At 43.9% G+C, this 27,639-nt stretch overlaps 1 protein-coding gene across 12 annotated transcripts in view; it reads left to right on the plus strand.

Moving 5' to 3' along the window:
- Positions 1–27,639, plus strand: part of TLN2 (talin 2) — a 429,909-nt gene that overhangs the window by 306,505 nt on the left and 95,765 nt on the right. For all 12 annotated transcript variants that reach the window (XM_034994419.1, XM_034994414.1, XM_034994422.1 and 9 more), the window contains 8 exons: positions 660–788; positions 3,420–3,522; positions 13,730–13,938; positions 14,999–15,118; positions 16,157–16,354; positions 17,599–17,738; positions 24,405–24,498; positions 26,419–26,508. In XM_034994419.1, the coding sequence (XP_034850310.1) occupies positions 660–788; positions 3,420–3,522; positions 13,730–13,938; positions 14,999–15,118; positions 16,157–16,354; positions 17,599–17,738; positions 24,405–24,498; positions 26,419–26,508 (1,083 nt within the window). The remainder of the gene's footprint in view (positions 1–659; positions 789–3,419; positions 3,523–13,729; positions 13,939–14,998; positions 15,119–16,156; positions 16,355–17,598; positions 17,739–24,404; positions 24,499–26,418; positions 26,509–27,639) is intronic.

Here is a 27,639-nt window from a genome sequence, read left to right on the forward strand (position 1 = left end):
AGGAAAGAAATTAAGATGTACCAGTATTTAACATACTGATGAAAAATTTTACACGTATACTTTATTAACATGTGTATGGGGGGATGTGATCAAAGCATTTGGAGACCAGTATCTTAAGTGATCAAGAGAATGAAGTAGTTTTCTTAAAACAGTTGCTAAAGGAAAAAAAAAAAACTTTTGTAATTTTTAGTATGATACGGTAATGGTTTATAGTCTAGAAATTTGTAGAGAATCAATAAGGTTGATAAAGACTTGTGCCCGTAGACCTAAGTCCATTCGTTCATTCCTTCTTCAGCCACCCACAGCGTGCTTCTCAGGCCTCTCTTTGCACATATACTGTACTCGGGGCTCTCTCTCTAGAACCCAGACACAGCAAAGAAGGATCCTCTTAGTCTGAGCGACAGATGCATTTCTGATAAAAATAGCTTCAAGGAGATTTTAAGTATATCTACTTATGAGACAAGCATAATTGATTATTTAGGGAAGTTAAGACTGACCAAGGTTGATTTTGCTCTATCAGGAATGCATACTCCACTGGCTTCCTGTTGCCAGGGTTGGAGAATCACTGGGTACATGCAGAAAGGCGTTTTGTACATTGCAGAGTACTGGGGACACTTTGCCCGGACAGTCTGTACACGTATTCCCAACTCTGTTGCCAGGCCCACGAAGCCTGTGGCCCTATGGAAATCGATTCAGCTCTGAGCACCGTGCAGACACTCAAGAATGAACTGCAGGATGCCAAGATGGCGGCTGTGGAGAGTCAGCTGAAACCGCTTCCGGGGGAGACGGTAAGGGATGTTAGAGCCTGCTGCGGGGTGGGACTCCACCTCGTGTGATGATCACGTGAGGCATTTTTAGAAGCTGGAGTTGGTGTGCCTGAATCACATATATTTTGAAGGCAAAGCCCTAGATTAGCCCCATTTTTAAGAACTGCGTTGAGATAAGGATGGCCTTGAAGGGGCATCTGGTCATGGTCCTGTGTCTTGCTTTCCTGGGGCTTCGCTAGGGATGAACAAGTGTCTGTCACTCTTTTTCATAACAAGACACATCCTAGTGTTTGAGGCCAGTGTTCTGATCCCACAGCCTTGTTCTTTAAAGAATGTCCAGTGCAGCTGGAGGAGCTAGGTTTAAAAGTAGGAGTTCTAGCTTCTAGCTCTAGCTTGTATCCTCAGCTAGCTGTAGACAGTCTTGCATCTCCTCTGTGTCTCAGATATTTTATCTGTGAAAGGAATAGTAATGAGGTTATAAAGGTGGACACAGAAAATACTTTCAACAGACATGGTTTGAAAAAATATTGACTTAGTGCAAGACAACTAGGATGGACGACCGCAAAGCACTTTAATCCAGTACAAACACAAGAGCCGGGGGAATGGTGGTAACAGAGCTCTAATTCGACCGTGTTATGGTGCCTCCTGATGCTTATGTCAGGGCTTTCTTTTTTTTTTTTTTTTTTTAATATTTATTTGTTAGAGACAGCGAGAGAGGGAACATAAGCAGGGGGAGTGGGAGAGGGAGAAGCAGGCTTCCTGCTGATCAGGGAACCTGATGCGGGGCTCGATCCCAGGACCCTGGCATCATGACCTGAGCCGAAGGCAGACGCCTAGCGACTGAGCCACCCAGGTGCCCCTATGTCAGGGTTTTCTTGGCCAAAATTCTACCAGTTCTTCTCATTTGTGTGTAGCTCCTTTTCCACATTCTTAAACATTGCTAATAAATACCACCATTTGGTAGGGTTTTTGTAAGCACTGTATGTGCACAAAATCAATCTAGTTTATCCTGATGGTAACCTTGGTGAGCGAGTTTTGTGAATCCCATTTTACAGCTGAGGAAACAGAAGTGCAGAGGTAGGTTGTCACTATTCTGTCCAGTGTCTACCAGCTGATAGTGGAAGCAGAGTTTGAATCCAGACCTACAGGACTCCAAAACCCATGCTCTTGATCCCTCACCTTGAGAGCTTCTACTCTTTTTTTTTTTTTAATTTTTTATTTATTTATTTATTCATGAAAGTCAGAGAGAGAGAGAGAGGCAGAGGCAGAGGGAGAAGCAGGCTCCCCGCCTAGCAGGGAGCCCGATGTGGGACTCGATCCCAGAACCTTGGGATCATGACCTAAGCCAAAGGCAGACGCTTAACCATCTGAGCCACCCAGGCGCCCCAAGAGCTTCTACTCTTAACTACTGCTGCTCTTTGGATGACCTGCAAACTTGTGGAATATACAGGGACTTCCAGAGCAGCTAACTTACCATGGTGCAATGGTAGATAGGAAGCCCTCAGAAAATACTTGTTAAATCATGCTACTAATTGTAAAGACGAGGAAACTCAGGCTCAGAAAAGTTACATCACCTAACTAAGGTCACCCAGCTAATGATCAAGTCAGGACTGGCCGCAGGGCCAGCGGCTTTGTAATGTAGTCCACGTGTCCCTTTGCAAACTCCTGCACTCCAGGGAGCCCAAGAGAGGCTGACATGACATGAATTCTGCCTTTACAGAAACCTGCTGGTCGGTTAGAATGTAAGAAACCCCGTGTAATTTTTAAGGAAATTGTTTGCCCCAGAAGAATGTGTGTGCTGTGTTAGAACATATTGTTGGCTAGAACATATTGTTGGCTCTGGGTTCTTTTATGTTTGAAGGCACTGCCTATCTTGGGAAGCCGTGTTTTAGAGTTAAGAAATGCACACATTCTCTGACGCCTGTCTGTGCTCTCACAGTATGCCTCGAGGTTCTGTTCCAAAATGTTGTCCTCATCTAGTAATCAAATAATCATCCATACTCTGAGCCGTCAGTAACTTTGTTCTCTGAATTATTTATTCAGTTTACAAAGCAAGATGACGTGCTGTTCATGGGAAGCAAGCACTTTGCCCATTTTCATAATCTCATTTACCACGGCAAACCTCTCCTATTGCATTTCCTTCTGGTTAGAACTCCTTGAAGTACAAAGATCGAAATGAACAATGTTAATGGCCCCACATGCTAGGAAGGCCGGACCGCTGGATGTCTGCCCACTTCCTGCCAAGGCATAATTCATTCTCGCTAAGGATTTGTTGCAGACTTTCTAAATTAGCTTCGAAAGGCATGATGCTAATAGCTACCATTTGTTGAGTACCTACATTGATTCTGAGAACTTTCTAAGCTTAAGTATTAGCATCTCTCCAGGAAACCAAGGCATGGAGAGGTTCAGTAAACTGCCCAGTCTCTGAGAGCTAGCATGTGGGGGGAAAGAAGCAGAGGACAGGGGCCTGAACCCAGATTTTTTTATTCTGAAGCATGGGCTCTTTCCCTTCTATCACCCTACTTTTTGCACCACTGGTATTAGGTGGGAAAGAGCTAAGGACCACTATTTGATGCTCATTGTTTGTATGCTAAGACTATAGTGTATGTTGCTTTTCTTCTAAGCTGTCTTCCCCCTTGGATATTCTTATAGCTGGAAAAATGCGCTCAAGACCTAGGAAGTACATCCAAGGCAGTGGGCTCATCCATGGCACAGCTCCTAACCTGTGCTGCTCAAGGCAATGAGCACTACACAGGTGAGACTCATACCCTTCGTGATGCCCTGTGGCCAGGTGCAGACCGCTGGGGTGGGGGGGTCATTCCTATCTCCCCGTTCTGTTGTCAGCCAACGTCATTAGCCATTCTGCTGAGCATGTAGCAGTATCATATTATGGTTCTAATTTGTATTTCCCTAATGAGCAATGCAACTGAGGGTTTTTCCATATATTGGCCATTTGGACATCTTGTGAAGTGCCTGCTCATGCCTCAGCTGGGGTTCATTGATTTGACCATGAACCTAACTTTGTTTTTCAACAGGAGTTTACAGATTTTTCAAACTCTTTCCCTGTGCTTGTTACTGGGCTTGATACTAAGCATACAAAGATGAATAAAATATGAAGACCCCAAATTATTGTGGATCACCCCTTCTAGACTATAAGAAACCATAATTAGAGACTTTTAGGACTATCTCTGTATGACTGTTGGAATCTCACTAAATTAAAGGGATAAAAATAAAAAGGTCAAGGAGGAAAAGATGACAACAAATAAGATGCCAGTGAAATTTGCGAAGATAGAAGGAGACAGATGACCGGAAGCTGATAGAGCCAGTGAGAACAAAAACTGAAGTTCTCCAGGGACAGGGCAGCAGGCAAGAGACAAGCTGACTTGTGCTGCAAAACCCTGAGGGGGTTTGAGTATTGGAGACACAAGGTACCCGTAAGGGCAGGAGATACCTTTAAACAGGGCTATATAGAAACAGATTGTGTGATTATCAACTCTAGGAAAAACACCAGGTTATATAAGGAAATGTCTTCCTAATAGGAAGCAGACATAATAGGAAGACCCTAGCGACCTAAAATGGAAACATGGAGAAGTTTCATTGTAAGCCCATTACTCAGAAGTAGGAAATGTGTCTGAAGAAAGTTCAAAGAGCTGAGTGGCTCCAGGAAGGGAATGGGATGGGGAGGGGTGGTTATAGATTGTTGCTTTTGTTACACAGTGGTGCTGCTTGACTTCTTTAGAAAAATGTATACGTTGTTACTGAAGTGTAATAAACATCCAGAAGAGAGCTGTTAAGTCCTAAATGTGTGCCTCTGAGAGTTATTATAATTGCAGCCAAAAACCACCACCAAGATCAAGCGGTGGAACATTTTCCGCACCCACCACGTGCCTTGTGCTTCCTGCCAGTCATTGTATTTCCTCCTCCCCAGAGGTAAACACCCGTGACTTGTAACCTTGTAACGCACAAGTTGATTTGCCTATTTTTAACTATGAATGGAATCGTGCAAGGTGTGTCCATGTTTTCGCGCTTCTTCTGGCAGTATGGTGTGAGATGCACGTGATTTCGGAAGCAGTTCTTTCCTTTCTGTTGCTTCCTGTAATATTTCATTATGTGAATATACCTGTTGGTGACTCTTTATACCATTGATAGGTAAAGGTATGAATAGTTCTCGTACAGGCTGCTTAGTGAACAGAAATAAGCATTTTCTAAATAGATACCTAGAAATGGAGCTGCTGCGTCCCAGGCTGTGCTCCACTTGTTCATGTTCCTGTCTCCACGGTCTTTTGTCAGCCAACATCATTAGCCATTCTGCTGAGCGTGTAGCAGTATCATATTATGGTTCTGATTTGTATTTCCCTGATGAGCAATGCAACTGAGGGTTTTTCCATATACTGGTCATTTGGACATCTTGTGAAGTGCCTGCTCATGCCTTTTGCTCTTTTTTTTTTTTTTACCTTTGTCTTAGTTGTAGGAATTCTTTTTCACTTATACGTATTTCCTTTATCTTGGGGCTTACCTTTCACTCTCAAAGCTGTTTCTTGATGAACAGATTTTTTAGAATTTTAATATAGTTCAATTTACAGTGCTTTTTTTCCTTTACGGTTACTAACTTTCTTGTCCTTTTTAAAAAATATGCCTCTCCAAAATCAAGATATTCTCTTCTATTATGGTCTAGAAGCTTTGTTTTACTTTCTATATTTAGAACTGTGATCCATCTTCAATTGAGTTTTGTATATGAGCAAAGAGGGTCCTTACTGTTTTTTTCTCTAGGATATCTATTTGACCCAGCGCCACTCACTGAAGCAATCATCATTTCCCCAGTGGTCTTCGGTGCCACTTAGTCCTTAAGTGAAAGCTATATGCAAATCAGCTTCTGATCTTCTACTTCTTTTCCAGTGACTTGATTGCCTGTCCCTACCTTAGTAGCACACTTCCCTAATTACTGAGTTTTATACTAAGTATTAATATCTACTTATGTAAGTCCTCTGACTTCATTATTTCTCAGGTAGTGCTGACTATTCTTAGTCCTTTGCATTTCCACATAAATTCTACAATCAGCCTGTCCGTTTCTACCCCCCAAAAAAAACCTGTTCATTTTTTCTTTTCTTAATTGGAGTTATACTGAATCAATTTGGGGATAAGTGACATTTTCACATTCTTGAGTCTTCTAATTTGCAAATAGGGCATGTCCCTCCACTTACTTAGATTTTCCTTTTAATACCGTTTTATAGTTTTGTGCCTATAGTTTCGTGCATTTGTTTTCATTGTAATGTGCTTGATATATTTTATCCCATTTTCAACTTTTCTGTATGCTTTTATTTAACTTGTATCTTGTGAGCATCATGCAGTTGTTTTGCAAAGGGAAGGGTTGTTGATGCAACATCTTTTTTCTTTTTTTTTTAATTTTTAAAAGATTTTATTTATTTGAGGGCGCCTGGGTGGCTCAGATGGTTAAGCATCTGCCTTCGGCTCAGGTCATGATCCCAGGGTCCTGGGATCGAGTCCCGCATCGGGCTCCCTGCTCCTTGGGAGCCTGCTTCTCCCTCTGCCTCTCTCTCTCTCTCTCTCTCTGTCTCTCATGAATAAATAAATAAAATCTTTAAAAAAAAAAAAAGAAAGATTTTATTTATTTGAGAGAGCATGAGAGCACAAGTGGGGGGAGGGGCAGAGGGAGATGCACATGCTCCACTGCTCAGGGAGCCCAGCATGGGGCTCAATCCTAGGATCTGGGAATCATGACCTGGGCCAAAGGCAGATGCTTAACCGATTGAGCCACCCAGGCACCCCATCAATCTCTTTTTTCAATTGGGGTATTTGTTCCATTTACCTGTAATGTAATTACTGAGATACTGGGGTTTGAATCTATCCTTTTACTCTTTGTTTTCTGAATGACTTACCTGTTCTGGCTTCCTTTCTCTGTCTCTTTTCTTCAGATTCATGTGTATCTGTTAAGTTCTCTTCCTTTCTCCTTGATTAGCTTGTTAGTTATATATTCACTGACTATTCTGGGATTTTTAAAAGTCTAATATAAACTAGTGGGTTCACCACTTCCTGGATGGTGCAAGAATCTTGGGACACTTGAACTCCCTTTACCTTTCTTCCAGCTCATTCTTTGTCGTCATTGTGCGTTATAATTATACAGATACTTTAATCCTCTCCATACAGTCTCCATATTGTTTCATACAGTCAGTCAGTATCCATTTAGATTCACCTCCACATTTACCCTTTCCATTGTTCTTTATTCCTTCCTCACTCTCCATGTGCTGCCACTGGGGATTATTTCCTTTCTGCCTGCAGAACTCTCTTCCTTTCCTTCAGTGTGACTTTACCAGTAACAAATTCTGTCCATTTTTGTTTGTCTAAAACTGCCTTTGGTTAGCCTTTATCTTTGGTAGATAATGTCATTTATAAAATTTTAAGCTGACATTTCTTTATTGCCAGAAGTTTGAAGATGTTATTCCATTGTCTTCTGGCTTCCTTTATTTCTGTTGTGAAGTCAGCTGTCAGTCTCCTTTTGAGAAAGTAATGTGGGGTTGTTGTTTTTTTAAATTTTCTTAAATTTTTAAATTTTTTTAATTTAAAATCAATTAGCCAATGTATAGTATATCATTAGTTTTTGATATAATGTTCAATGATTCATTAGTTGCATATAACACCCAGTGCTCATCACATCAGTGCCCTCCTTATTGCCCATCACCGAGTTACCCCATCCCCCCACCCACCTCCTTTTCTGCAACCCTCAGTTTGTTTCCTGGAATCAAGAGTCTCAATGTGGTTTTATTTTTCCCCTCTACTAGCTTTTTTAATTTTTCAGTCTTTTTTTCAAGCAATGTACCTAGAGAAGTTTTATTGGGTATTTATCCTGCTGTAGGTTTTAGTACTGCTTGAAAATGGGATTTGTTGTCCTAGGTCTGTTTTAGAAAATTCTCAAGCACTGTATTTTCAAACAGTGTTTCCGCCCCATTTTTTTTCTCTTCTTCTCTGTAGATTCCAGGTACCATATATTTTGGGCGTTTCCACTCTTTTATGTGTCTCTTAATCTTTCCTGTACTTACTGTGATTTTTCTTCTCCATGCTTTATTCTGCATATTCTCATTTGATCAGTCTGCAGCTCACTCTTCCTCTCTTTAGCTGTGTCTATTCTGCCTTTCAACCTCTTCCGAGTTTTTAATTTGAAATGTCCTATTTTTCAGTTTGAGAATAGCATTTGATAGTTTTTGTACACTTTCCTTTCTCTGCTGAAATTTTCTATCTTGCCATCTAATTTCTTAAACTTAGTTGTCACAAGTTCTTGAAAGACCTGGTTCAGTAATTCCGTTATTTGGATCATCTGTGGACCTGTGCTCCTGGTCTGTCATTTTTCTCCTCTTGGTTTTCAGCTGTTGGTCTTACCTCTTGGTGTTTCTGATATCTTTTAATTTAATGCTAGACATTGGTATTTTAAACTGAAGAGATAATGTGAGGCTCTAAATTGTGTTTCTTTCCCTATGGAGGATTATTCTTTGTTCCTGGTATGTAGTGAACATCTAGGCAGATCACCATAATATGAACAGGGACTGGGCTGATTGGAAATTGTGCGGTCTATTTCCAGTTTGTTTTTTAGGGCACAGGCCTTTGTGTATCCCATCAGAACATCTGTGATGTTTACCAGGGCCATTCTCTACCATGGGCTCAGAACTGTGCTTTTTAATCCTCCCAGCCCCATGAGATTGCAGGAAGTTTTGCTCAGCTTCTGGACAAGTTTATAAATGAAGGAATGCCTTGAGGGGAAAAGCAGCCCTGTACACCCTCACCTCCCCCCCCCCACCACCATGCTTTCTTTCTTTTTAAAATCTCATCCTTCTTCATGCCTTGGTTTCTCTCCATTGCTGTCAAACAGATGTTTTATATGATTTTTCCAGTGTTTTAAGTTGTGTCTCTGAGGGGAATTGATCTGCAATAAGCTATTCTGCCATTACTATAACCAAAGTCCTCTTAGATTTTTTTTAACTGTGTCTATTTATTACCTTGAGAATAGAGACAATAGGAGCACAAAAAGAGTTCTCTGTAGTATAATATAGTACCTGCAATAATAAGAATTTTATCCTAATGGGAGAGTAAGAGAAACTGTCAAGAGTGAACTGGCCACCTGATCAGGGTTTTAAGGATTGTTCAGCATTCATTTAGCATTCAAGGAGGAGGAAAAGTATTTATAAATTCTTACAAAACGGAGGGTACATGAGAGATACGAGTTTCAAAAATTTCTACACATTTCTACCCTCTTCTACACAGAAGAGAGCGCACGTGTGGACAGCTTCTCCCTGGGTCTCAGCTTCTTTCCAGGTCTCTCATCCTCAAATGAGGTGTGCGGGATAGTCTGGAGTTACATGTGAGCTGCCCACTGGCTGGATTCTAACACAGATGTGTTTTTGTTTGGCTCTGGCAGTATTTAAACTCTATCTATGGTGAGCTGAATACAGTTGTACATAGACCTCTTTCCAGATCCCGTGCGACAGATTAAAAACCTATGTCATACCAGGTTTTTACCTTGTGAGTTTGCCATGTGGGCTGGTGCCGTCTATACATGACCTACATAATGCCAGTCAGCAATAACTACCATTACAAAGCACTTCACTACATTGCATATCACTGGTGGATCATCTTCTTCTTTTTTTTTTTAATTTTATTTTATTATGTTGTGTTAATCACCATACATTACATCATTAGTTTTTGATGTAGTGTTCCATGATTCATTGTTTGCATATAACACCCAGTGCTCATTCAGTATGTGCCCTCTTTAATACCCATCACCAGGCTAACCCATCCCCCCATGCCCCTCCCCTCTAGAACCCTCAGTTTGTTTCTCAGAGTCCATAGTCTCTCATGGTTCATCTCCCCCTCTGATTTCCGCCCCCTTCATTTTTCCCTTCCTACTATCTTCTTTTCTTTCTTTTTTTTTTAACATATAATGTATTATTTGTTTCAGAGGTACAGGTCTGTGATTCATCAGTCTTACACAATTCACAGTGCTCACCAAAGCACATACCCTCCCCAATGTCTATCACCCAGCCACGCCATCCCTCCCACCCCCGCACCACTCCAGCAACCTTCAGTTTGTTTCCTGAGATTAAGAATTCCTCATATCAGTGTGATCGTATGATACATGTCTTTCTCTGATTGACTTGTTTCGCTTAGCATAATACCCTCTAGTTCCGTCCACGTCATTGCAAAAGGCAAGATTTCGTTGGTTTTTTTTTTTTTTTTTTATGTCTGCATAATATTCCATTGTGTATATATACCACATTTTCTTTATCCATTCATCTGTTGATGGACATCTTGGCTCTTTCCATAGTTTGGCTATTGTGGACATTGCTGCTATAAACACTGGGGTGCACATGCCCCTTTGGGTCACTACATTTGTATCTTTGGAGTAAATACCCAGTAGTGCAGTTGCTGGGTCATAGGGTAGCTCTATTTTCAACTTTTTGAGGAAACTCCAAACTGTTTTCCAGAGTGGCTGCACCAGCTTGCATTCCCACCAACAGTGTAGGAGGGTTCCCCTTTCTCTGCATCCTTGCCAACATCTGTCGTTTCCTGACTTGTTAATTTTAGCCATTCTGGCTGGTGTGAGGTGGTATCTCTTTGAGGTTTTGATTCGGATTTCCCTGATGCCAAGCGATGTTGAGCACTTTTTCATGTGTCTGTTGGCCATTTGGATGTCTTCATTTGGAAAAATGTCTGTTCATGTCTTCTGCCCATTTCTTGATTGGATTAGTTGTTCTTTGGGTGTTGAGCTTGATAAGTTCTTTATAGATTTTGGATACCAGCCCTTTATCTGATATGTCATTTGCTAATATCTTCTCCCATTCTGTCGGTTGTCTTTTGGTTTTGTTGACTGTTTCCTTTGCTGTGCAAAAGCTTTTTATCTTGATGAAGTCTCAATAGTTCATTTTTTGCCCTTGTTTCCCTTGCCTTTGGCGATGTTTCTAGGAAGAAGTTGCTGCAGCTGAGGTCAAAGAGGTTGCTGTCTGTGTTCTCCTCTAGGGTTTTGATGGACTCCTGTCTCAATTTAGGTCTTTCATCCATTTTGAGTCTATTTTTGTGTGTGGTGTAAGGAAATGGTCACTGGTGGATCTTCTTAAGGCTCTGTTCCTGAAAGTAATTTAAGATCCAGATAGCAAGAATACTGTGAAAGTAATCTGTGTCTTCAAAGGATTGTGGTTACTGCCACAGTGATCTGCTTTTGAGTTTCCCACTGGCAGTTCTGGCTCTGTAGCGTACGCTGGACTATAGGAACATTTTCATTTGGAGGGTGGTGTTTGCCTGGAGACCTGACCCTGATGAGTGTCATCACTACCTTTAAGAAGTCGCTCTGAACAGAGCCGTGTATAGCCGTAGATGTTCATTGGGCTCCCCGGCCTCTCGTCATCTTGTTTCATTCCTTTGATGGCATAGCTTCCTCTTTTTTTTTTTTTTTTTTTGGAAACTTGATCCCTCCAAAGAGAATCCTCGAGGTGCCATTGGGATTTCATAGTGAGTCCTCAGCGGAAAACACGTGGGATAGATTAGCCTAAGCTTTTGTCATTCAGCTCCTCTGGTTTCTGCCTTTTTAAAAATTGTCTGGGTCTATAAAAGGTTTTTCAGTAACTGATTTTTGCGTAAACATGACTTTCTTAATTGTGTATGATGTTTTATTCTTTCAAAGTCATACACAACTCAAATAGAAATGGACTCAGGAGACTATAATAAATGGAAAGGCAGGAGGAGATGTCTAGAAATGACAGCCTAGAATTTTCAGCAGAGCAGTGATCTCAGCCTCTCCTAAAACCTGTGGGAACCGGAGGCCCCAAGGGAAAAGGCAGCAGTCTGGGCCACACAGCTAATCAGAGCTGTAGCTACATGAGGTCTTAAACCACATGTGGTGCGTTTCTGAGCAAGGGCATCTTGCAACCCTGTGCCAGAAGCTTAAACATAAAAAGGAATTGACTGCTCTCAGCTTGTTTCTCTCCTTCACCTTCACTTTATTTATCTTTGTGTTTTCTCTTCTGGGCTTCCCCTGTGCCATAAAAAAAAAAAAAATCACTTTGTTTAAGATTCTTCCATACCATGGGCTCTGTTCAGAAGTGCTGTGTGATGAATGGTAGATGGGCAGCTTTGTAATTTGCCCTGATTAGATTGTAGAGTTACGTCCCAGCTGCGTGACTTACTAAATATTTACAGATTCGCAAGTCTGCAACGCTGCAAAGTTGTCTTGTTTTATGGATGTGGGGCCTTTTGCATGATTGCATTATGGTAAGGGGAGGACCACCTGCTGCATCTGTGCTGACGCGGCCAAAGCAGCAGCTGCTCAGAGGTGGCCTCAGGGCCACCCAGAGACCATCCAGCTGAAGCCTTTAGACAAGAGTCACCTCAAAGCTGAGTGAGCGAGACATCAATGTGTCATTTTCATGCGGATGGTACATGTTCTAACAAGAATCCTTCATAGTTCTCTACCCCAAAGAGCACTGTGCAGAGAGTCTGACCCAGAAGTTCAGAATCCTCAGATCTAGCTCTGGCACTGCCTCTGAAAGTGGACAAGACACCTGTCAGTGCTGGACCTCATCTGTGAAGCAGTCCGGTGAGATGCGCTTGAAGGTGGGCTCCTCAGCGTTTCTCAGGGTGTTCAGATTCTCTTGTTACATGCTCTGGCGTTTCTAGTCCTCATCCCCTTCTTGGGTATGCCAAGCACTAGGTGCCATGTACAAAGGCACATGTTCATTCTAAGGGAAGTGTTGCTATAGTTTCTAAGAACTAGTTTCTATTCATAGTGTATCACCAAATCCCATCATCCTTAGAAGTGAATTTAAGGATGAACAGCCACTTCGCAGAGGAGGCTATCCAGATGGCCACTAAGTGTATGAAGAAGTGCTCAACATCATTGTATTCCTTAGGGAAATAAAAGTTAAACCTCATTGAGCTACAATGGCATACCCAGCAAAATGGCTACAATAGGAAATCTGACAATAGCTAGTTTGGGCTAGGGTGTAGAGCATCTAGAACGCTCATACGTTGCTGGTGCAGTGTATAATGTAAAACCATTCTGAAAAGGTTTTGTAGTGTCCTCTAAAGCTAAACTTACTCTGTGACACAGCAGTTCAGCTCCTAGGTTTATATCCAAGAGCAAAGATTCCATCTGGCCACCTAAATGCATGTAAAGAACTCTCTTGGTGGCTTTATTCCTAATAACCCCAAACACAAAACAGTCCAAATGTCCATTAGCAGAGGAGAGGATAAACAGATGGTGACTTTGTATCATGAAATACGACATAGCAAGAAAGAGGAATGAATGTGACAACATGGGTGAATCTCCTAGCATTCTGGTAGCAAAAGAAACCAGACACAGAAGAATGCATTCTTGTGGTTCCATCAACAAGGAGTTGAAGACCTGGTAAAACTAGTCTATGGTGATTAAAGCTACACCAGGGCTTACTTCTGGCATGAGAGGTTCTTGCTGCAAGAAGGACACAGGCGATGGAACTGCTCTGTCGCCATCTGGTTGGTGGTTACGTGCTTGTGAACACGTAAAAAATCACCGAGCTGCCCATGTGCACTGCTCACTTTCTTGCATGGAAGTCGTGCCCCAATAACAACAATTGGGAAGGGAAGTGCATCCGAATGATTCATCTGTGTCCTTGATCCCCTGCACTTTGGTGTTTTAGGCCTGTGGACATGCAGGGCAGAGTGTGCGGGTGAAGCCAGAGCAAAATTACTTTCCGCATGGCGCTTGCTATCACACAGCTCTTAGATTGGCCCAGGTATGGGCTGCTACTTGGAGAAGCGTAGCGATTCATATTTTTGATAAGTCATTTTGGACCCCACCTGGACCACACACTATCAGAGGGTGTGCTCCTTTCTAGGAAGCTGTGGTCCAGTAGCTGATTTTCAAGTAAAGTATGACTTTTAGGTGGAATCTTATAGAAAGTGTGGTGGGCTTTCATTTCCAGGGGTGGCTGCCAGAGAGACAGCCCAAGCTCTGAAAACGCTGGCCCAGGCTGCTCGTGGGGTGGCCGCATCCACGAGCGACCCCGCAGCTGCGCATGCCATGTTAGATTCTGCTCGAGACGTCATGGAAGGCTCCGCCATGCTCATCCAAGAAGCGAAGCAGGCCCTGATTGCACCTGGGGATGCTGAGAGTCAGCAGAGACTAGCCCAGGTGAGGCCCAGAATTGGCAGTGATGGTCATCACTAAAGTGGTCGTGTTGGCAGGCTATCTCCTGGGCACTCTTTTCCCGGTGTGAACATTTTTCAGTCAGTGGGTGTTTTCAAAACTTCCCAAAGTACTATAGCAATGGAGGCCGTACACGATTCCCACTTTTGTGAGTCTTGCCTAGTCCCCCCCATAATAGGAGATCTGCTTAATTGAGTCAACAGAGAGTATGGGGGCAGGGGCGCTCTTGAAATCTATCCTTGGAATTTCGGGAGCCAGGACCCAGCATGTTTGTTGGGGACCCGTGCATGCTTAAGTATATTCCTCTTCCTAGTCTGGGAGGTGAGGTAGATATACTTAGTCTGGCTCGACTGCCTTTTTGGATGAGTCTTTGCCAACCTAATGAAACTAGTGGGCTAGAGGCCATCTGGGCAAAGCTCTAGACCGGAAGCTGGGAAGGAGATGGTCTAGTTAAAGGGAATGACACAGCCCACTTCCAAAGACCTTACCCTTGACCTGAGTGCAGACAGCGAGCCGTTGCCCATCCTAAAGGGACAGCATGTGGGCAACTCCAAGTTGGTCTGGAAGCACTCAGAGCGTCCTGCCTGCCCTTGGGCGGGGTGTGGTCTGGGGGTGATGGCCCCAGATTGTGACACCTAACTGTGACCCAAAGAACGCAAGGCCTCCTTCCACTTCGGTGACCTCCGCGGGGCTCTCAAGAAGGGAGCTCTTTCTGTTTCTCTTGGTGGCGGCTCTCTTTGTTGTGGAACCTGACATAATATTGGAGACTTCTGGGTTTGAGTCACAGAATCGTGACTTAGCCTGGTGCCGGGTGCACGTAAGGCGTACCGTGTCACTGTGTCAGCCCCTTTGCCAAGGCAGGACGTTAACCCCAGTGAGAGGCCTCAGCGAGGTGATATAATGGCAAACAGCGTCCGCTGGATGCTGGCAGATCACGTCCCGATGCTTTCCAGCTCTGCATACTATCACTGCTGGCTCCCCACCCGTCTGCCGCAGGGCTGGGAAGGTGCTGTCTCACGGGGCTTTTCTCCCTGTGTGTATGCAGGTGGCCAAAGCCGTCTCGCACTCCTTGAATAACTGCGTGAATTGTCTCCCGGGGCAGAAGGATGTGGACGTGGCCTTGAAGAGCATTGGCGAGTCCAGCAAGAAGCTGCTTGTGGACTCGGTGAGAGGCTTTGCATGGGGAAGGGGGGCACTGGGGGGCTGGGCTCACTCTGGGTGCGAGAGGAGTCTTCTCCCTTCCGTGGGATCTCTGAGCCGCTAACCTCTGTCTGAGGAGGCCCGTTTTGCCTCCCAGTTTGCCTTTCCTTGTTCTGCTTTGCCATCAGCAAAGTTTCCAGGTGGAGCTTTAAAAGTTTACTTTTTCTTTGAGTCCATGTTGCTGTTTGCTCTGCGGTCAGCCCAGTGAAAACAGGAAAGGTGGGTATGTGATCCTCTGACTTCTTATCAGGACATCTCAGGCAGGGACAGTCATGTGGTGGAGGGATGTGTGTGTCTAAGACATCTGAGAGAGTGAGTAGTCTAAGGAATCTACTTGCTTTCGGAGCCCATTCCCAGTTTTGTGAGCCCCTTTCCGTGGGGTGGTGGGGGAGGGTGGAGCTGGGCTCATTCATTTCTTCTCGGCCTGGTGCCTGGCACATACCAGGTCCTCAAGCAGTGTACATGGTAGGACTAATAGAGCCTAGCTTAACTCTCTGGAGCAAATAGGAATAGTTCCACCAATGACACTTCTGATCCACACAAAAGCTATGTGAGCAAAGGCTACTAATAAAATTGGTGGCTATTAGTTTGGAAGAATAGGATGTAAAGTTTAATAGCATCTGTCTTTTCGTTCTAGAAAGCTAAACCTTTGAGAGGTTCCATCCAAAATGAAGTGGTGGTTCAGAGCATGGATCCTGGAGTCAGACTGCCCAGGTGTGAATCCTGGCTCTGCTACTGAGGGGACCATAGCCCCCAAGATAGACCAGTTTTAGATCTACTGTGTCTAGCACTGAAGAGGTGTTTAGTAATTCAGTGAATGAAATAATGTCTGTATGTTAAAGGTCACACTTAACATAGGTGGCCTCAGACCACACAGAACCTTATAGTCTAGATGACTCAGAAATGCAGCCCTGGGAGAGTCTTTCCCTCCACAGAGTCTTCCTTCATTTCCCCCATGCGAAGTAAAACTTCTTATGGGGTGTGCCTTTTCTCCCCACTGCAGTTACCTCCGAGCACAAAGCCTTTCCAGGAAGCCCAGAGTGAGCTGAACCAAGCCGCGGCTGATCTGAACCAGTCTGCGGGGGAAGTGGTCCATGCCACCCGGGGCCAGAGCGGAGAACTGGCCGCAGCCTCTGGCAAGTTCAGTGATGATTTCGATGAATTTCTCGATGCTGGCATTGAGATGGCAGGCCAAGCTCAGGTGAGTGTGGCGGTGGCTGCCTGGAGCAGACCCTTGCCTGTCTATTCTGGTGGACTGTCTGCCCTGGAGGCGCTGGGCAAATAGGAACAGGGAACCTGTCAGCAGGTCATGCTGTTGTGTTCTCTTTCCCGCTTAGAAAGCTCTGTGACCTCACAGGCCTGGCATTCCTAAAGACGCTATTAGCTTATGTGTGAAATGCTTCTTAGAGATGAGGGATAACCACCCACGATCATCCAGCAGGGTTCATGGAGGGAGGGCAGCTCTGTGTCCTGTACTTCTTATGTGGTATAATACAGTAAAAAACAATGTGTTTGAGGTTCATTGGGCCCATTGGAGGGGGCTGTGTCTAATACCAAGTGTCAAATGATTAAAAATTACCTCTTTGAGGGACACCTGGGTGGCTCAGTCAGTTAAGCATCTGCTTTCGGCTTGGGTCATGATTTCAGGGGTCCTGGGATCGAGCCCCACATCGGGCTCCCTTCTCTGTGGGGAGCCTGCTTCTCCCTCTCCCTTTGCCTGCCACTCCCCCTGCTTGTGCTCTCTCTCTCTCTCTCTGTCAAATAAATAAATCATTAAACAAAATCACCTCCTTGAGATAAACAGATAAAGCCCTTGTTCAGAACAAGGGAACATGACTGGTCTGGTGTCAGCCTGCAGAGCTGTTTTTTCTTGAGCTCCTGTGAACTCCCTAAAGGAGACACCCAGGGTGTCTTGCTCTGTGATCTACAAATGGTTGTTTCTCAGATAGGAAGTCAGCCAGGTGAGAAATGTGCCTTTCCCTGAGTCAGGAACTTCTGGGGTGCAGTCAGCTCTGAGTACGGAGACAGTGCCGGGCATTTGTGCCAGGCTGAGATGTATGAGCTCCTTGACAACTCCAGCATTGTTGAGCAAGACGCTGGAATCCTGGCCTGGTCTGTGCACTGATGTGCTGGTGCTGTCTGTCCCTCTCTCTCCTTCCCTCCCCCACTTTCAATGCTTGCACTTGTGAGACAGCACAGCTCTTGGCTGACCCACTTGGGGATGGATCTCTGTCCTGTGGCGGGCATCTTGGTGTGGCTATCTGTTTGGGGGAGGGTAGACACGGGGCAGTGTCTCTACCAGTTAGCCACCTGCAGACTAATGGGGCTTAATGCAGTCTCTGTAGATAACTTGCTTCCATTTCAAGATGCTTCTTCCAGCTCTCTGAATGCTGCCTGGGAGAAATGGACGGTCCCTGATTACTCTGCCTCCTTTCAACTTTGCAGACGAAAGAAGACCAGATCCAAGTGATAGGCAACCTCAAGAATATCTCTATGGCATCCAGCAAGCTGTTGTTAGCTGCCAAGTCTCTCTCGGTGGATCCAGGAGCCCCCAATGCAAAAAATCTCCTGGCAGCTGCTGCAAGGTAAGAGTGGAACAAAACGTACTTTCATGTGTGGTTAAATAATGTCGGTGTTTGAGAGACAGGCCTGACGTCTTGCTGCTCTGGCGAGGAGCAAAGCCCTGGTGCTGTTTTCATGTTGTCAGGGGCAGAGTCGTGACTGTGGCATTTGATTAAACCGGCTCATCCTCACGTGCTTTCCCCACTAGAGATGTTTTCTGTCTTCTCTTACAGCCTTTCAGCTTGCTTAGACTTAAGGCCCCTGTTGATTTATAAGCATGATGGCTTAAATGGATGTTCTTAAAGGAGTGTTATATCTTTCTAATGATGAAAGTAGTATGTGCTCATTGAAAAAAATCAGACAGCACTAAAAAGTATTAAAAAAAGACAAACACACACACACGCACAACACCCAGCAAGCCATTCAACATTTCTTGAGCACTTACTGTGTGCTTGGCATCAAGGCATCATTCATTCATGAGATGAATTTAAACATGTTCCATTTGTCACGTGCAGAAGGGCTCCAGTTTCGGGTGAATGGGGTAGTGGTGGGAGTCAACTGTTGAGTTCGGGGTGGTGCCAGTGTCCTTTCCCGCTGTTTTCGCCCGAGGAAGCAGTGAATACAACACAACGTCCGCTCCGGGGCCACTGTTTCAGCTTCGTTCAATAACCAGTGACTGGATGCCGGTCCGTGGAGAAACTGCAGTGACAGCCCGGGAAGATTTTGTATTAGCAAACCCACATTCATTTTCCTGAACCAGGAGGGTGCGGGGTGTTTGATATTTCTCTAGTGCTGTGGGCCTGTTCGTCTTAGCATTGCTTGGCATCACTTTGTGTATAGGAAGGCTCACAGCAGGAAGAGATGAAGTGCAGGCAGTTAGGATATATAGCATAATTGGAAACCTTTTCAGAATGTGCAAATTAGTGATTTTTAAAAAGCATAGCTTGATTTCTACTTTTCGATTTGCTTTTTTTCAACTTGATTTTGCTTGTTTACTTGTGTATTTGTCTTTTCATGTCTTTCTCTCTTCTGGGTGCTCAGCGGCTGTCTTTTTAAATTGAGTTCAGAGTCAGGAGAGCTGAATTCTAGTCCAGGCTTTAATGTTTGACACACTTGGTTACATTGGTTGGATTGTTCAACCTGTCTCAACTTTACCATCTGCAACATGAGGGTGGGTACTACGTCATCCTTAAGTTCTAAGTTCTTGTTAGCTCTCATCAGTATATAATATATCTTGGTGCTTATGGTTAAAACTGGTCTCTGGTCTCCTCTTGGCCTGTAGTGCTTTATTTATTTGTTTGTTTATTTATTGTTTGCGGGTGGTAGGGGTTGGAATTAGATCATTTTAGAGCAGGTCCCTTGAAAGCCCGTGAGTGTCTGTAGTTCTTCCTAGGTGTATATACTTCAGCTTCGAACAGTAGCGAGAGCCCCTAGGAGACTGGAAAAATACCCTCCCACCTCCCTGCCTCCAGCTTCTGCTTTGTGGCTGGGCTGGCGGGGCCCTCTGAGGGGTGGGGGCTGAGGAGGGAGGCGTGATGTCCTCTCTGTTGAGCAGCTGTTTCTCATATGAAACCCTCTCTTGATTCTTCTTTTTCCTACAGAGAGCCTTTGGATAGGGCAACTGATGTTTCCAGGTATCTGAACTCAGATGTTTTTCATTATCTTCAGTTTTTTGCATCATTTCAAAATTAACAATTTCCAGCTTAGAACGCACTGTTCACTCTCTTAAATCATGGAAGAAGGGAAGAGTGTAAATTGGCCTTTTGCAAGCCAGGTAGGGAAGCTTCCGGAAGGCAGGCCCTAAAGGATTATGGCCGGTGTCAGGGCTCTGTGGGTGTCTGAAGGCCCCCTGGTGGTGACATTGAGGAAGGGGCCTGGAGACGAGGTAATGACAATTTCTTTGCCTCTGTCCTGGCTTTGAGCAGTTGACAGGGGTTCCAGCCTGATGGTTTCATAGCCAAGTACGTGCTTAAAAATCATCACAGGAAATGACTGTCTCAGGATGGAACTGTGGTCAGAAGATGCCGGCACATTCTCCTTGCCTTCTTGGCACATGTTGGGAAGCTCTGCTCCTTGAGGTGGTTTCCCAGTGGAAGCTCTGGCCAGGTCAAGTGAGTCAGGTGAGCTGTTCTTCGGAGGTGAAGCTCTGCACAGCTGGGGTGCATTCATTCATTCATTCAACAGATTTTTACCACGTGCCTGAAATGGGCTGGGCCCAGCACTGGGGCTGGGTGGGCGCACACTGTGATAAGACAGGGATAGCCCAGTGGAGTTAGGGCAAGGGACATGCACACACACAGCATGCTCACCTCATTCCATCTGGATGCTGAAGCAGCCCTGTATGTGAGTGCTCTTGGAGTTGAGCCGCTGGGATCTGACTGCTGTTGTCCTCATCTTCAGTCCCACCACCCTCCCCATTCCTGGGACAGCCCAGCCCTGCCTGTGTTTCATGTGGATGTCCCCAAAGGCCCCACTGATGCCATTGTGGGGACCTAGACCTGGACCAGTGCAGCCCTGCCCTGCTCCTACATCCGTAGACTTGAATCCTTTGTTCTTGATGGTCTCCATGATTCTTCCTGCTTTGGGAAAAAAGATTGATCTCTGGAAAAGCAGGTAGGTATGCCCTTTCCCTCTGTTCTTCATTCTGCATCGGAGCCCAGGTACACATGAGGAGCCCAGTCCTTTGGTTTCTGATGCTTAGAGGAGATGAAGTCATTTTCTGTTTAGTGCCCGGCTTGTTTGTCTTTTTCCTGTGTAAGTGGTGAGCTCTGACTCTCTTCTGACGAGCTGGGTAGAGCTGGAGACCCTTTGTTAACCCTTCAACAGCTTTTTCCCTGGCCAGGGGCTGGTCTGATGCTCCCTGAACTTAGTCAAAGAAATGGAAAACCAGGTTGCATTGGAAAAAGGAGGGCGCATCCTACCTCTGAGCACCTCCCCTGCTCCAGCGCTCACACCATGGTCATGCTGGCCAGAAGGACTCCCTGGCTGAGACTTCACACCCACGGCTGTTGCTGCCAGCATTGGGACCCAGCTGCTTTCCTGTCCCCTGAGGCTTCCCTAGAACTTTGCAGGCAATTCCTCTTCCTGGGCTGCCCTTTGTTTTGAGGTTCCTGCCAGGCAGGCTTCCTCCTGTCTCCAGAGACAGTGAAAAAGGATACGCCAGCAAGCAGCGCTTCCACACTGTGGCATAGAAAAATATAAACTAGGCCATCTGTTGGTCTCCTGTAGAATGTTCTCTTCCCTTTATCCAAATCAGGATCTCACTGACTTCTCCGATTGTTGCAGTCCACATCGAGCTCTCCCTTCCATGCAGAACCCATGCCATCTGTGTGTGTTCCCTGCGAGCCTAGAGCGTGTCTGGCCTCTCGGAGGTTCGGGATCCTGTATGACTGCTCCCGCCTTCACTGCTTCCTTTGGTTTACCTTCTGTGTGTCTTACCTGTTCATTATCCGGCTTCTCCAACCGGATTGCAAACACCTTGCTTTCCCAGAGAGACAAACTATATTATTTTTTAATTGCCATACCTTGTACAGAGCAGGACCTAGGGAATATGCACATGTGGAATTTGGAGTGCTCTTTTTTTCCTGCCTAAGGACGTTGTCCCTTGAGGAAGGGAAATGTCTGATGTTGGTGTTTTCCCCTCCAAGCTCCTTATCAGATGATTTGTGCTTACCAGATCATCAGAAGCAGAAATTGGTTGATTTTCTTCTCTCACCCTTGGCCCATCTCCATATCTATTGAGAATTTCCCTCCAGAGCTCCCAAACTAGTTGAATCAATTCAGTCAGTATCTCTGAATACTAAACAATGTGTAGGTTAGAGGCCTTTTTTTTTTTTTTTTTTAAGATCTAAGGTTATAGATTCCAATTAAAAAAAAACAAAAACAAAAACTGAGAGTGGCTGGATATGCCTAAAGAACGAAACACAAGTAAACTCTACTTCTAGATGGGAGAATTATGGTTGCTTAACTTCTTTTTATTTTTAGAAAATAAACTTGTGCAGCTTTAGTCATTTTTTTTAAATTGTGGGAAAACATTTTAAAACTGCGGTTCAGGCCTATCTGGATTCATATAGAACAGAGGGAGGATGCTGCTATTTTTGGCCCTCTCTTTGTGACAGTGTAAATTGGCTAAATCATCATTTTTTATTGGATTTACTGAAATTTTTTATTTAAAAATAATAAAATTACTTTAAAAATATTATAAATCTAACTTTTTGTGTCATTCTGTCACTTTTTGAGGATATATATGTTTAATTTTGCAGCTGTGGGCTCCTGTTTCTACTGTTTTGTAAATTTTGTTAATTGTGAATCATGAATATTCTTCTATGTTAGGAATATGCTATGCATTATGACTTCTAACGGGCACCCAGAATTCCAGTGTAGACTATACATTTATTTATTTAGTCAATCCTCTGTCATTGCATATTTGGGTTGCTTCTAATCCTTTGATCTTACAACTAACTGCTGTAGTTTGAAGCATAAAAATACTATTTTTCATGGTCAGATCTACATAACCCTTTGCCTCTGGGCCACTTATTTTATTACTGGGGTATCTATTCCAGACTCTAAAATGAGTTATGAGGATAAATAATACCTAAATCATGCTCCCTAATCATGGATCAGTATTACCACAGTGACTCATTCAGACATCCATGCTGTGCTGGCACTTTTATGGATTATCCAACCACAAACCGCTAGTCTGTTGGGGTTTTTTACCCCAAGTTTTTATTTGAAAATTTTTCACATCTAAAAAATCAATAAAAGATGAGGACAATAAGCAGCTATATATTCTTTGGATTCCCCAATCGTAAACAGTTTTTAATGGACAAATCTATATATAAAAACAAGGTTTTTAAAAAAAAAAAAAAACAGATAAACAGGAAACATTGAAAGAAATAAGCTAAAGGGAACGCTTGTGTGATACGTGGAAATATCCTGCACTGTTGAGGGCATTCTGCACCCTTCGTTATGTTCACACCTGTCCACCCGGAACATGGCTCTGGACTCCGAGGGACCCATCTGGAAAATACATCATGGACCACACCCTCCAAGATGCCCAGAGTTAGACCTTGCCTGCTCTCTCGGTGGTTACTGTTCGCCTTTCCACCACCGAGAACCCAGTGCTTCTGTATGAAACCTTCATTAAGCACTTGGCCCCAAATAAATGAATCGCTAGAGTCAATCTTACAAAAACTATTCTGAGATTCTTTCTTGAGTTGAGGAATGTTTTTTCTTCTTCCCATCCACCCTAGCTAAATTTAAAATTCAAAACGGTATCTCCTCATCAAATAATTAAGCTGATTGCCTTTGTACTTTGGCAACATCATTTTCCATCTAATTTGATATTCTGTGGGAAGCTGCAAAGCCAATTTAATGTAATGAGACACCTTTATATTAGGCAGTGCTAATGATTAACAGCAAGTGTGCTCTATTTTGTTTTTGTTTGTTTTATTTTAAGTTGCGGGTTAGCTGCAGTGGGTAGCAACTATGAATAGAATTTAGGGCCCTGCCAGAGCGTAGACCAGTTCTGGCCGTACAGAAAAATGGCTGTGGATCTGGCTTTGGAGTCAGGTAGTCATGGATTTGAGTGTTGTTTTTGCTCCTTACTTGTAGCATCCCCTTAGGGAGTTCTCTCCTATCTGTTTTTGTTTTTTTGGTTTTTTTTTCGTTTCTAAAACACAAGGGTATTCAATTTTAAGACTTAATATAAAAACATTGTGGTATTGGCAAAGGATTAGACACGTGGGTCAGTGGAACAGAGTCCAGAAGTAGACCCACATAAATATGGCCCAGGGGTTGTCGAGAAAGTTACAAAAGCAATGCAATGTAGAAAGAAGAGCCTTTTAAATGAAGGGTGCTGGAATAATTAATTGGACCTACATAAGCCACCCCCACCCTCCACAGAAAAAGAACCTGGACCCATATTTCACACCTTTAAAAAAAATTAATGCAAAATGGACCATGACTTTCTAAATGAACTATGGCCTAACCTAGGCAGGAGTTAGGCAGAGGGTGCTCGGGAGAGGTGGAATCCTTGCCAATATAGAAAAAACTCTGAGCTGCTTCTCAAGTTCTAAGAAGAACAGAAACACATATAAAATCATAAGTCTCTAATTCCTATTAATGTTAAAGAAAAGCTCTTTTAAAGAATAATTTGGGGATAGCTTCTAGGAACTAGCGAATCATGTAGGATTTCATGGAAAGACGAGATTTTAAAATCATGAGCACAGTTTACTCTATGTATGCCTGCTATGTTTTAAAATATATAAAACACTCTAAACAATACAAAGGCTATCCAAAAGAGCCTCAGATCATCTTATTCCTTATGGGCTGCTAATGAAGGATATTTAAAAACAGTGTTAAATGATCTTTATGCTATTTGCAACTTTGTTGTGAATTCTTTCCTATGAATATATTAAAAGATAGTCCTACTTTCCTAAAAGAACCGTTAGTACCCTTGAAAGGGAAATCAAATGAGTAATCACAGGCAGAGTGGGAACACTCATTCTGTCTTCGCTGGTTGTAGTTTATTTTTGGTTGTTCATAGCCTTGGCGAAGAGCTCTCACGGGGACCCCAGCCTTTATAATGAATTCCTTGTATTTCTGGTGAACCTACAAAGCATTGTTGGGGAAATTACTGTTGATCTTTACAAAATAAAACAAAAACCTTTTATCTGTTTCTGTTACAGAGCTGTGACCGAGAGCATCAATCAGCTCATTACTCTGTGCACCCAGCAAGCTCCAGGCCAGAAAGAATGTGATAATGCCCTACGGGAGCTCGAGGTAGGTCCCTAGAAAGGCTGCTGGGGATTTAAGAGGCTGTGACTCTCTGTCCTTCCCAGAACGGGTCAGTTTCTTCTCCTCTGTTCTTGCCTTATGTCCTTCCTAGAAGACTACTGAGGCCAAAGTTTCGATCCAAGTGAGAAAGAATTGAAGAAAAATTAGATTTGGTGGGTTTATCATCTCTGCTTCCCGTTTTTCCACTAGGATGAGAGTTATTTTGTTTAAAGGACTCTATTTCAAATAGGAAGAGGTCTGGACGTAAGATGAAGACAAGCAATTTCTACCTAAAAAAAGTTTTGGTGTCATTATGCTGGCACAGTTGGGAGAAGCTGGGTTAGATGTTCTTTTTGGGTAAAAATGATTTTCCCATACATTTTATTTTAGACACTGTAGGGGGCACATTAGTGGAAACTCAGGAGTAATACTTACTACCAATCAAGGTGACTATGAGACCTGTAGTGGTCCAGAACACAGTGTGGGTGCTTCCCAATTTATATTCACACTTAGGGCTTATTTATAATGGAAAATTCATCTGTGCCTCTAGGATGTACACAGGTCAACAGAAAATCATTGTGCCCACTTGTATGTAAAGCAGTCCTAACCAGTGCGGGTTATACTGAAACAGCCAACTAGATATCTCAGTGCATATGGGTTGGTTGTACCCAGTATACCTTTAGTTTTCCGGATGATTAGCACGGGAGTACCCAGCATGCCAGAGGGGGTCTGATTGCAGCTTCTGAAGGGTTTGATTGAGGCCCAGTCTGCTGGTGGCAGTTGGCCAGTAAGCACAGCTGAAGGGGAGAGGAGGCTTGTTACCTGAGGACTAAAGCATTCTGAAAACAGTGGAGCCTGATTCCTATGTTGGGTTAATTACTGTCCTATCCCGCTCTGTTCACATCCGCAAACACAGTATGTGGGCTTTTGGTCCAAATAGATCTGTAGGCCCAGATACAAACACCCTGTCCTTTAATGGTATCGTTGGTTGCCAAAATTATGACTCTTTCGGGATGGCTGTTACTAAAACAATTTTGATTGTGTGAAGAGCGGGAAGAGGTTCTTCAGTGAAATGCACTCCTTTATGCTGCCCTCTTTCCTGGGATCTTAGTAACTCAGCAGTTTCCACCATGACCTCCCCCAATCCTTGGCAACTCAAATGGCTGTACCCCCAAAGGCTGCTGGGTCCAAATGTACACTCTCACTCAGTGGGGAGGAGGTTGGATGGCTCTATCCCAGACTTAGCTCCCCTGGAAAATTCCCTCATATGTGACTGTTGGAGATTATTACAACATGCAACTCACGATGATTTTCAGTGGACTAGAGACAAAGGAGCAAGCCCCATGCCCTGCTCCTTGAGGGATTCCTAAATAGGAGTGAATGTTTTCTATACTTTTTGAATTAAAAACAAATGAACCATCCCAGTGGGCAGTTTTAGGGAGTTCCCTTCTTTCATGCCTATGCATTAAAAGGTTCCAGAATTGAAAACTGAAGGTTCTCCTCATCGAGTAGAAATCAGTTAATGTGTCCTTGAAATGTAAACTCCTTGGAGTTACCCAGCAGAGAAATTATGCTAATTGACCATTGCCTTGCATTAGCTTTTAGATTTTCTTAAGGAAAAAAAAAAAAAAATCCCTCCCTTTTGTGGATACCATGCTTCTCCTTCAAATTTGTGAACAGGAGACTCTCCTCTCTGTCAAAGCTAACCTGAGACATCCTTCTCCCTGCCATCAGTGTGGTGTTGCTGGCAGGAAATCTGAAGTCACAGATGAAACCATCTAAATTCCTCTCAAGAATGTGGATAAATGAGTGATCATGACCAGAATCCTATATGTGGAGGGGGAGTCGACAGTTGGTATTTTACGTTGAAATTTCTCTTGTTCTATAACACTCGCTTGCTTTTTAAGTTGTGTTTTCCTTCCGTAGACTGTCAAGGGGATGTTGGACAATCCTAATGAACCTGTGAGTGACCTCTCTTACTTTGACTGCATTGAGAGTGTGATGGAAAACTCCAAGGTAAGCCTGTCTGCGCTGTTCACATTCCTCCTCGTTGTGTGGAAGGATCTAGACATGCTCCGTATGCATCTGTCTTTGGCCTCTCCGTGTGGCTGCATATATTACAAAGCCTCACGGTGGAGCCCTTTGCTCAGGTGCTCCTCAAACTTGACTGTGCATCAGAATCACTTAGGGGTCTTGTCAAACACAGATTGCTGGACCTCAGCCCTGAGTTTCTGATTCAGTAGATCGGAGGTGGGGCTGAGATTGTGCATTTCTGACAGGTCCCTCGGTTCCTGCCAATGCAGTCCAGAAGTAACACTTAGAGATACGGTGCTTTATACCATATCGTAGATGGTTCTTACTGTGAATCAAATCATGGATTTCTTTCACTTGGGACTGAATTGCAAGGGAAAGCCCATCAGGGACCTTGGCTATTATGAGACCCCCTTGTCTGTTCTTCTGGCCATCCATTAATGGCATCATTCTCAAGTTACTTGAAAAAATTGGGGGTTCTTTTGGGAGGTGGGAGTGAGAAAATCTAAATATTGCAATAGTTTGTGTCCCCACCCTCTGCCACATCTTAACCTTGCTCAACTAAATCTTACTTCTTATTTACTTTGATGTGGTTAGCAATTGGGGGTGGGGAGGCTAAAAAGATTTCTTAGTGGAGCAATAATGATTTTTTAAAAAGTCGAGAGGCACTAACCTGTGATGGCAATACCGAAGTTGTTGAGAATGCTTCAAAACCGGGTTAAAATGAAATACAAGTGAGACGAGTGGATATGGAACAGTCGCCAGTACCAAGTTCGTGCTTGGAGCACGAGCGCGTGTTTGTCTGCGTCCGTCTGACGTTAGCTTTGGGGACACAGCTGTGTTGGTGATGTCAGGAGGGGCATGCCGTGCAATGGGCTAAGGCTAGAGTTTGCTCTGTCCAGCACCCTTCATGGAAGCCTGGATTGCCTAAGGGAAGGGTGCATGTGTCTTACACACTTAGATCCAAAGAAACTCTTCCTTCCTAAAGAGGGAGGCAGCTTGATAGGAAGGACAATACTGTGCATACAAATACCTTCTAACTTCTCTGCTTTGCAAGTCTTCATGTACACTGGACTATGTTGTGTATCTAAGCAATTTTAGGGAATTTTTTCCCCA

The sequence above is a fragment of the Mirounga leonina genome, unplaced genomic scaffold, assembly GCF_011800145.1.
Source record: "Mirounga leonina isolate KUSES-001 unplaced genomic scaffold, KU_Mleo_1.0 Mir_91, whole genome shotgun sequence".
NCBI lineage: Eukaryota > Metazoa > Chordata > Mammalia > Carnivora > Phocidae > Mirounga > Mirounga leonina.